Raw genomic sequence first — 11,015 nt, 5'->3', positions numbered from 1 at the left:
CTTCAGACCCAGCCATTTCATCAGGATGCTCATCAGATGCCTGGCTGGGCACTGCTCTGATGCCTTAACCCCGTGGCTCCCAAATGAGCATCAGCAGGAACCCTGTTAGTCACATTTCCTTTTTGTCCAGCTCAAACTATGTTTAAAGAAAAAAAAAAGCTGGAACTGAGCTACTTTCCTTCTCCCATAACCAACAACCACAGCCAACATAGGACACAAGGCTGTTGTCAATAAGGGAAAAGTGCCCCATAGCCTACTGATGGGCGAGCTGTGCAAGAACTCAGTTTATGCCTACGCTATATACGTGACTCTTTGCCCCAAGAAATGTTATTGGGTCAGATTTTGAGTGTTGTGTAAATTTATTGAAGATTTTGGGAGGCCAGACAGCCTTGTCAAAGTTACTGCTCCTGCAGTAACAGGACATCTGCAAGGCAAGCTTGATGCTGAGATTTACCATATTGCACACATGTCCCATCACATAAGAAATCCCTGACAGTGCCATGGGGTCCCTGGGCTGTGTGAAAGGTGTAGAGCAAAGCACTTGGCCATGTAACTGAGCAGTGGCTGCAGAAGTTGTCCAATTTGCTTGGGCTGTGGAGATCTGAGCCTTGGCAGGAGTCTTTCCAGATGATGGTGAAGCAAAGAAAGGGGTCAACTAAAAGCTCGCACGCATCAGCAGCCACCCCTGTTCTGCTGGCATGCAGCAACTTGAAAAGCCACCATAACTCGTGTCCCTGCCTCATGTGGCTTGTCCACTGCTGGGCTCGGAGCTTGAAGAGTCTCCTCTTCAGGGCAGGGGCAGAGCAGGAGGCTGAGTCTGGGGAAACAGCCCTCTTACTTCATGGAGATGATGACCTTGCCTGTGGACTTGCGCTGGAGCACATGGTTGAAGGCTTCATTTACCTGCAAACACAAAGCCCAAAGTGTTTATGGCGATGGTCATCAGGGCAGTAAGGGGTAGAACGAGAACATGTCGGAGAAGGCAATTGCTGTGTTGTGATGTCTGTGCTGTTACATGCCAAAAAAAATGTCAAGATAAAACAAAGATCTGGTTGTATTTATGTGGATTGTACAACAGGCTGTAATACAGACTGGCATAAACAAATAGCTCTCACTTTGCATCTGAGTCCCTGGAATCAACTGCTGGGATCGAAATAACTCAGGAGCCAATAAGCTCCTGGGTATTCCTCCACCTTACATCCCTGAATTTGCTGGATGGTGCCTACATCAATACTTCTGAGTAGCTGAGCCGTTACCTAAGGCTTACAACGCCATCAAAACAGGGGGGAAACCTGTTTTGAACACCTTCAGAGGTGCTCAGGGGAAAATGCAAATGAAGGCACATCACAATCCGCTAATCCATTTCTAAAATATCCCAGCACATTATTCTCCAAGACCAAACTCTTTGGTATGGGAGTGTGCGTTTTTATGACTTCCCCATTGAGCATGTTGCAATTCTAGCCCTGCAGTACCAAACCAGGAGTTAACGACTCCCTGGCTGAAACCCAGTGGAAGAAGATTAAAAAAGGTGAGGGAAAATGGGATTTCTTGATTTAATATTTTTCTTAGGACTCTAGAGGCTTCTATGCCAGGGGTCTAACTGCACACACAAACCTGTTTCTACCCACATAAAAAAGACTTTGCTAACAATCCTCAGGCATCAGCTCAGCAAATACCTCTTCCAGCTTGAAGACCGCTCCAATGTGGGGATGGATCTTTCCCTCCTGGCAATACTGAAGAACAGAGGAGATGGCAGAGGAAAAAAGAGGAAAATCCTCCTGCTGGTACCGACTGCAGTACACTCCCATGGCAGACACATTCTTCAGAAGCAGCAGGTTGGCAGGAATCGAGGGGATTTTTCCTCCGGCAAAGCCCATCACCACAATCCTGCCCTCCCAAGCCAAACTGCGCAAAGGGAGGAAGAAGACATGCGATGGGTACCTCGAAGCTCATCCCAAGGCAACGCTCACACGCCAAGGAGAACAGACAGCTGTGGATGATGAGCTTGCAGGCACAACTGCATCGGCGCTCTGGGCTGTGCCACGTGTTAGAAAACATACTTGATGTGCACAGAGGTTTTGTCCCTGGGGGCTGGTGGGCGCCTGGACCCTACAGCAGCCCCTAGGGCTGTGTTAATCAGCCCTGACATGCGTTAATCAAGCCACGAGAATGCGTCTTACAAAGCCACCATCTCCTCAACCAGTCCAGGGCAAACAGCCCAGAGGGGTTGCTTCACCTTCCCCCAGTGGGCAGCAAAGCCTTCTGGTGTGCCAGCAGCATCACCTCTGCTGGCACAGCTTTGTCATGCTCTGATTTTGGCTCACCTTTGCAGAGCTGCCTTGAAGACGTCGCCACCGACAGCCTCAATGGCCACGTCGACCCCTCTGCCGCCTGTGAGCGCCTTTACCTCCTCTCTCAGGCTGCCCCGGCTGTAGTTCACCCCGTGGCTCGCGCCTCTCGTCAGGGCCAGCTTGCATTTGGGGTCGCTGCCAGCTGCTGCTATCACCTGAGACCAAACGGAAAACCAACACCCGGTGCAAAAGCTGCTCTGCTCGGGAAGCACCAAGCACCTTAGCCTCCAGGTGCATTTCTTATTTCATTTATGGGAAATGGGAACATGGAGTTGGAAACCCCACTCTTTCTCCTTCTATATTCAAATGTTTTCTCAGATGTGCATCAAAAGAATCACTAGGTTAAAATGTGCTCAAGTGCCTGAATGACTTTAGGAGCCTGGGGCTGGGAAAAGGAGTGTCTAACCCCCTTCCAAAAATGATGACCCATAGGGGAGGTGCAGGAGGTCCTCACGCTGCCCAGGGGAGCGATGGAGTCTTATAGCAGAGCCCGAGGGAGGTGGAGGGGAGAGGGTGGGCTGTGATAGCTAGGGGAAAAGAGGCTGGTGTCGGACCCAGCAAAGGCCTGGCCTCGATTCTCTGCCTCTGTCACCACAATGCTAGGCCACCTGCTTGTCAAGATGTGGCACTAGAGTACACACACAGAAGGACAGGCTCTGGTGAAAAGGAAAATACCTGGATACCTTTGCCTGGAACACGTTGACAGCCAGATCAATGATGGCAAGCCCAGTGGCCCCAGCTGCTGCCGTCACCAGCACTGTTTCCCTGGGAGAGAGAAGAAGAATGAAAAAGCAAAGGTCTATGGCACAACAGAAAAACATCCCTAATTCCTGAATGAAGCAATATTTCAGTGGCACAAGGATCACCCTGCCATCGGGATGCACTGGGTACCACAGCCACTGGGGTGTCTGTGGCATCCCCGAGCTTGGCCAGATCCACGCTGCTTTTTCTACCAGAGCATCAGGCAGAGGTACATTAACTGCAGGCTGGGGAGAAAATGCTGCTCCCGCACAGTGCAGGCCTCTGCTCCAAGCAGCATTAAGCTGCACACCCTGGGAGCTCAGTGCCCCAATGGTTTTGCCCGCAGAGATGCCTGGGGCCAGGCTGCAGTTCCCGTGCCACCCTGAGCTGCTGCTTACCCTGGCTGCAGCCGTGCCTGGCGGCACAGGGCCAGCCAGGCTGTGCCGTAGGCGATGGGCAGCACCGCTGCATCCTCGTGGGAGACACTGTCAGGGATCTGCCACAGCATCTGCAGATAGAGATGTGATGTGGGAAGGGATGGGATGAGGCTTCTGCATCTGAGCCCTGCTGAAGCAGACCCACTGCACAGCGTCGGGGGGGCTTGCTGTGCGAAAAGGCTTGTTTTAAGGTGTTTTTCTATTAAACATTTATTTACTGCTGTTTGAAAAAGCTCCCCCAGGCACGCGGTCCCACAGAGGAAAGGAAAGGGCAGAAGGCAATCCTAAAGGGTGGTGAAGCAGCAGCTCCAGCAAGGCTAAAGAGCTGAACAGAGGCAAAGGTCTCCTGCAGTCTGGGGGGAGAAATGTTCCGTCCTTACCTTCTCATCAACGACACACTCCGCTGCCATAGCTTTAGTGCCAGTCACGCCGATTACTCTGTATCCCTGCCAAAAATAGTGATTGGATGGGCGTTGGGAGAGAAATAGCTCAGTCCTGCTGTTCCCTCCGAATTAAGCATTTCATTTCCCTGCATTTTCAGGAACAACCGTGAACAGCTCAAGCTGTGTCTAACAACAGCCCATGTAGCGGCTGCATTAACTGCAGGTATTTACCCCTTTCCTCTTCTGAGTTCCCTGCGTCCTTACATCCCTGTGTTGTTCTTACCTCCTTCACGGCACTAACATTTTCTCCCGTCTCCATTACAGTCCCCGAAAACTCCATCCCTGCAGGAGGACAAGGACATGCACGTGTTGACACAACCCATTTTTGTGTATGCAATTAGCAGCATCCTCAGCTGATGGACCTGCAGATGAGGTCTCGTTTCCAGTACCGTGAAGCTGCAGAGATCACCCAGCAACAGGCACTTCTGTACTCCTCAGCCCTCTCACCATTACTTATAACACTGCAATGCAAAGAAATAACCACCGGGCTCTGCTTCCAAGGCTGCCGAGCATCCGTGCCAGGTTGCACCCCCACGCTGCGCATGGAGCAGGACCCCAGGCCAAGCCATGAAGTTTTCAGCAGCAGAGCACCAGTTGGGCAGAAGATGGCAGCATCAGCCCAGGAGACAGCAAGTGCTTGCTAGTCAAGGCAAGACTCTCTTAGCTTGGAATACCAATATATTTTTGCAGAGGAAGGAAGGCACTTCCACACCGTGAGACTTCAGAAATGTGCTTTTTTTGCACATTTTTTTTGCCGCGAGACAGCAGTTCCTGGGCTGGCGGAGCCAAAGGAGCTGTCACAGCCCAAAGGAGCACCATACACATGCTGCCTGTGCACAGTGCTGCTGGAAGGCGCTGGGTCAGAAGGATTTTGCAGAGGGAGAGGAGGTGCCTTCAGCCACATGCGCTTATGGTGGTTATTGCAGCTCTGGACAGAAGGACCCAGCCCTGCCCAAAACCACTCTGTGCTTTGGGGTTCTTAGCTTCCAGGCAAACAGTACTTTCTGTTGCTCTCCCCAAACTAGCAAGAGCTCTTTGCATGCCACCTTCAAAATGCAAAAATATTTTACGTCGAGTATTATCAGAGGATGTTAAAATGTGATCCTACAGACCCTAAAAGACTCCTCAAGTTAGCTGATGCTTTCTCGGCAGCGGCCTTCACCTTGCAGGGCTGCTCATCCCCCTCGGATGTGACACTTGAGCACATTTGGCACTGCCCCTTCTGCACAGCTCGGTCACCTACTCACCGGGGGTGAACGGAGGAGTGTGTTTGTCCTGGTACAGACCCTGGCAGGCCAAGATATCGGCAAAATTTAACCCGCAGTAATGGACACCCACGCGGACCTGCAGGAGAAGGGGACAAACATTAAACCCTGGAGCACGAGTCCCGGGGTCAGCAGCTTGGTTTTGCTGTGGCCGCGCGGGCTGTCCCCGAGAGGTTGTCCTGGTGGCAGCGGACAGCACATGTTGAAGGGCTGCTGCCATGCTCCTGCGAGCCCCCGTGGCCCTACCTGGTGGGGCTGCAGCGGGGGGGCCGGGAGGTCCTGCAGGAGCAGGGGCTTGGCCAGCTCGGTGCACAGGGCCGCTCGGTAGCCCCGGGCACCACGCAGCGAGGCCAGGCCCAGGGTGCTGATCCTGAAACACAGGAGCATGGGGACACCTCAGGAAGGGTGATGGAAGGGGGGGTCCTGGGGCTGAGCTGGGGGGGGGGGCAGTAAGGGCAGAAGGGGGAGAAAGGGATGGGGAAAGGGGGACGGGGAGGGATATTGGGGGCAGAGAGAGGGGGGATGGAAAGCTGGGGCTGGTTAGTGGGATGGGGAATGGGGAAATGAGGATGGGATGGGGAATGGAGGAGGGTACAGGGAAAAGGGGATGGGGAGGGAGGGGGAGTTTAGAAGGGAGGGAAGGGGGGCACGGGGGAATGGGGTCGGGAGTGGAAGCGTGGGGGGAATGAGGTAGGGAATGGGGGCCCGGGGGGCGGAAGGCGGGTTACGGGAAATGGGAAGGGGCAGGTTCAGCAGGAGGGGAGCGGGAAGGGGGCCCGTGAGGGCAGGAGGCAGCCGCCCCGCACCGCCGCGCCGCCGCCGCCGCCATTCCGCGCCCCGCGCCACCTTCCGGGCCCCCCCCCGCGCTGCCGCCGGGCCGGGGCGGGCCGGGGCCGGGGCCGGGGCCGGGCCTTGGGCGGGCCTGGGCCGGGTCTGCGGGCGTCGAGGGCGAGCGATGGCGGCGAGGGGCCCGGCGTGGCGGCGGCGGCTCTGAGGTGGCCGCCGCTCCGTCTTGCTGCCCGCAGCCATTGCGCTCCAGCCCGGAGTAACCCCGCGCGGAGCACTGTTGGCTGGGCCGTGACACAGATGGGCCTGCCTCGTTGCGTTCAGCGAGAGCCGCTTAATTAGAGCGGCAGCTCAATTTATTTGCCTTATATCGTCTTTGTTAGCCAGCACTTAAAGTCGTAATTAAGGGCAGGATGGGGGCTGCAGGGATGGCACCAGCTCCTCGCCTGCTCCTGTGCTGGTGCCCGGCTCCGGCGAAGCAGGAGGGAGGCGGCCGTGTTGCAGCCCGGGCTGCGCTCCTCTGCCTCGCCTGAGGAAGGCCTGACTGCTGCGCTCCAGCAGGGATGCCGCTGCCCATCCCTTAAATGCCCCACCACTGACTCCCAGACAAAAAAAAGCACCAGAAGCCTTGCAGAGACCATGTCAGGCACCACGAAGGCTGAGAGACCAAGAGCTGAGGCTGACACGGTGGCTAAGGGAACCCAGACCTCCTCCCAAGGAGGGAACGGGGCTTGGATATGCAACGCTGCACCACTGCTCTTGCTGTGGCTGCTGATAGTACCCTTGCACGGTTACACCCCTGTGTGCTGGTGCTCCTGAAATGCCTAGGGTGTTTCTGTATTTCTCCGACGTCCTAAATCTCCTCTTTGCCAACCCTAAATCCAGGTTGTGTGCTTCAGGCTGATGGCCTTGTGTGACCAGCGCACACAGCCATGGCTCGTCACAGCGCAATTCTTGATCGGAGACCCTGCTTTCTTCTGTCACACCCAACTCTGGGGTTCTGGCATTTCATTTTAAATACAGCTTGAGCCAGAACCCTCTGGGGGTAGGGAAGGACGGGGTCTGTGTTGGCACATAGGTGAGCTGCTGACACAGCTGCCTTGTGCTCCAGACCAGTGCGCTTTCCTTTGTTTATTCGGACGCTTAAAGGAACAATAGGTTGGAGGATGGGGAGGGGAGGCATATACATTTTGCTCCTCCTTTCTTCCGACATGTCATCATCTCGCAGCTCTCCACCGGTTCTGTTTGGAAGGTGCCACCGCTGCGCTCAGCTCCAATGACAGACATGTAAGGGCAGCAGTATTTTGGGGCCATGCATCTCCAGGCTACCCCAAGCGAGGCTGTCTGTGTCTTTGCACACCCTTTGTTTGCAGACAACGGCCTCTCTAGGTTACCACACAACAGATCATGAGTTCCTATGTATTTGCATCTGTCTCTGCTTACAATAGCAAGGACAGGGAACCCATCTGTTTAGGCAACACAGCGCAAAAACAAAGCAGAGATAGGCTGGATAAAGTAGTAAGATAGGTGGCCCAGAGAAAGAAGCTCGTGTTCCTATAGATGCAGATAAATCCAGGGGTTATGTGCTACACAAAGTTCAATCCAAGTCACCTAACCTGGGCTTTAGCAAGAAAAATAGGGATAAATCCATCATTCCTTCCTTGTTGCCCAAAGATAAAACTCAACCCATGTAGCCATCATCACAGTATCTGCTGCCATCAGCTCCCAGTGGCCAGGGGATCAGCTCCATTTCCTAAAAAGACCCATTAAAAGACTACATTTTTAAATGCCAGTCCCATGCTCATTAGAACCAGCAGGAGGGTTTTACAGATCTGCTTATGAGACTGCTTAACAGCAGCACAGCTCTCCTGAAATAAGGGATGCTGCCCAAATGTCAGGGGCAGGCAGCATAGCTGGTAGCTTTCCAGCTGCATTTTCTCTCCGCGGGGATGGATGGATAGGGACAGCACCTTCCACGGCCACGCTGGCAGCAGCGCAGCGGGCAGCAATCACTGGTTGTTGGCAGGATGGGATCTTGCCAGCCCACATCTTTGGTGTTTCACACCAGCCTCGCCCCTGTGCTGCCCTGCATCGCGTGTACGGGACGGGGAGTGAACAGCTGAGAGCCGCACCAATCTCACCACATGTGTAAATAGAGAGGGGATGTTGTCCTGCTGAAGCGAGACCAGATGTTCCTCTTGTCCCTTAGCGAAAAATTAGAGTTTCATTAAAATAGCAGCCACTTTTGCAAGGTAGAAACCCAGCATCAGCACACGTATCCTGGGGGCAGCTGGCACAAGATGAAGGAGGGATGGCGGCAGCCGTTAAAGCTGGGCTGCAGTTCTTTAATATTTAACTTTCCCCTGTGCTGGTTTTTCTCTTTTTTTAATCAGCGTGCGCATTATCTGCTGGCCATGTTCAAAGGGGGCTTTGCAGCGGAGATTTTGGTGCTTAATCCCAGGGGCAGGAGGAGTGGAAGGCTGGCTCTGGAGCCCTCAGGGCTCCATCACCCAGTGCAGCAGCAAAGACCGGTCACTGCCGACTGCAGCAGGTCCAAGGGAGCAAAACTGGGGTCAGCCCCATCTGGGTGATGGCTGTGGTCCATCAGGCTCCATCTACAGGGAATTAGCAGGAGGATACAGGCACGAGTATGACCAGTGCCTGGCCATGGCCAGCTGCAGATGCTTAGGAAGGGATTTCGGAAGAGGGAACGAATAAAGCAATCCTTCCTCCGGCGTACCCTGCCGGCTTCCGGCAATCAGCAGCGGGGAGACTTCCTGAGCTGGAGGCTGCACGAATCCGTCTAATCCTTTTTTTTGAATTCATTTATACTTTTGGCCTCCGTGACATCCTGTGGCAGTAAGTTCCACAGCGTAATTATGTGTTGTGTGAAAAAGTGCTTCCTTTTGTCTGCTTTGGACCTGATAGTTTCTCTCCACGCTCCTTAGCTCTTGCATTGCAAGGCATAAAACTCCAGGTTCGTGGCATCCTTCAGATTTTTCCGCCTTTGCTTGCCCCGAGGTGCTGCTCTTCCATGCTGCAGCCCCTTCCTTTCTGTAGCCTTTCCTCATGCCGTATCTACTCCATCGCTTCCACTGTCCTGATCCCCTCCTCTGTGTATCTTCTCATTTTATTTTTCCCTTTTTGAGATAAGATCACCGAACTGAGACCTGTTTGCTCCTGAAGACGTGGATGTGTTCTGGAAGAAGGTCAGCGCGAAAGCTTTGTTCTCCCAAGTCGTGCTGATGTAGCTCAATTTCTTCTACAACACGCGCAGGCTTTGGATGAATGGAAATACAGCTGCAGCTCCCCTCACACTCTTTGCTTTAACCTGTTCTGTTTGAGTAAAGCTCCAGTCCCAATTTAACCAGAGCCTGTGGGTTAACGTGACGGCCACAAGCAGATTAGCTCCCGGCCCTGCTTCTCACAAAGGGAATTCCGTGCATGCACTTGGTTACTGATCATTTACGCCTGCACAAATCCCCTCTGCACTACTGGCCGAGAAGTCCCCAAGCCAGAACAGCTGAACTGATGTGCATGAAACTCAGGCATCTCTTATTTCCAGGACATCTTTATTTACAAAATATGTCTATTTTTGCTACTGCCATGCCTGCAAAATCAGCCTTCCTATTTTAGTCATCTCTGCTATTTATTATTGTTTATATTGCACCCAAACCCACAAGTGAAGGCAGAAGAATGGATTTTGTTTTCTGCTGCAGTGCAAATTTCAGAAACTTCACTTTCCGGTTGCTCCAGACCTCGTGTTGGGAACGGGCTGACGATACTGGCAGACACAACCAGTCCCCACTTGATGGGAACCAGTTGTCAGTGTCCCGCGCCGGTCCTGTGTAATTGTCGTCCCGGCACTATGTGGCAGCTTTTTCAAACTCCACAATTCCTCTTTTGGCAGCAGCTCAACAGCCACATCCTTCCCTCGCAATACGCCAGCTCCTGTTCGCGTTCTCCAAGCAGCTCCATCCCCCCTTCCCCTGCAGCTGCCCGTGCAAGCTTGCCGCAGCTGTGGCAGGTAGACACAGGGACACGGCTGAGGGACAGGCTTAGGACAGGCTGAAAGAGAGGAGAGGGCTGCAGAGAGCCTAGGAGGGAAAACCTTGACAAGTTTATTGGATTATGGCCACTAAGTGATAAGCTTGGAGAATATGTTATATTATCAGCAGCAGTGGGAATGAGCAAGGGTAGAGTACGTAGGAGGGAGGAATTGGCTGCCGTGCTGCTTTATGGTATCATTATGGCAATTTATGCAGATGTCCTCTCTGGAAGGAGTAGCCCTGCACACCCTCAGCTCCCAGTCCTTTGGAAACCATGACGCAGAGCATGTTCTGGGGTGGAAAGGAGCCAGGATATGTTACTGGGTGTCCTGGCTCCCCAGGGATGCGCAGCCCACATGGCCTGCTCAGATGGCGAGGGGCTGCATCTTTATGCAAGAGGCCGGAGGAATTGCCTTGCGCCTGTCACAAGGGTGAAAGGATGAATCCTCACCAGGTTTCTGCCTGGTCTAACTCTTCTTGTTTGGGGGGGTAAGTTTTTCATCTTTACTTCCCAGAGAATTGAGGCTGACACCACCAAACTCAGGATATCTCTTTTCTCGTGGTCCTGTGTCTCACCTCATAAAACCTCAGTAAGCATTGAACCTGCTGATCTGTTTCAAACAAAAGAAAGAGTCATAAAGGTCCAAGAGCTAATTAAATGCCAGCAGGAATAATGAACACCGGCAGCAAGGTAAAGCAGAGAGATCCTACAAGACTCTTGACTGCAGGTGTCCACTCCTTGCTAGATCCCAGGGAGTCTGCCTTGGGATGTGAATCAGTGGGAAACCAGGCTGCACCGGTTCTGCCGATCATGAAACAAGCCAACATTTTGAGGAAGGAGGTTTCTTTGTTTTCAAAGTCAGCCTGGAAATTGCAGCAGGGTGCGTATTCCCACCCTACAATGGAAAAACTGTGATGCAAACTCATCCCATTTCAGAAAACA

General features: G+C 53.2%; 1 protein-coding gene across 1 annotated transcript; it reads right to left on the bottom strand.

The window, feature by feature from the left end:
- Positions 1-340: 340 nt before the first annotated feature.
- On the bottom strand, positions 341-6,092 carry LOC121074015 (quinone oxidoreductase-like protein 2). The gene is made up of 10 exons (XM_040565682.1): positions 6,044-6,092; positions 5,484-5,607; positions 5,220-5,316; positions 4,196-4,254; positions 3,910-3,975; positions 3,491-3,600; positions 3,035-3,116; positions 2,325-2,506; positions 1,677-1,905; positions 341-903 (listed from the first exon to the last, which is right to left on the bottom strand). The coding sequence occupies exons 1-10, from the start codon at positions 6,064-6,066 to the stop codon at positions 835-837; spliced, it is 1,041 nt and encodes a 346-aa protein (XP_040421616.1). The 5' UTR covers positions 6,067-6,092; the 3' UTR covers positions 341-834.
- Positions 6,093-11,015: the final 4,923 nt, after the last annotated feature.

The sequence above is a fragment of the Cygnus olor genome, chromosome 8 (assembly GCF_009769625.2).
Source record: "Cygnus olor isolate bCygOlo1 chromosome 8, bCygOlo1.pri.v2, whole genome shotgun sequence".
Taxonomy (NCBI): Eukaryota; Metazoa; Chordata; class Aves; order Anseriformes; family Anatidae; genus Cygnus; species Cygnus olor.
The sequence above is the reverse complement of the archived record's forward strand: the minus strand, read 5'-3'. Positions and strand labels throughout refer to the sequence as shown.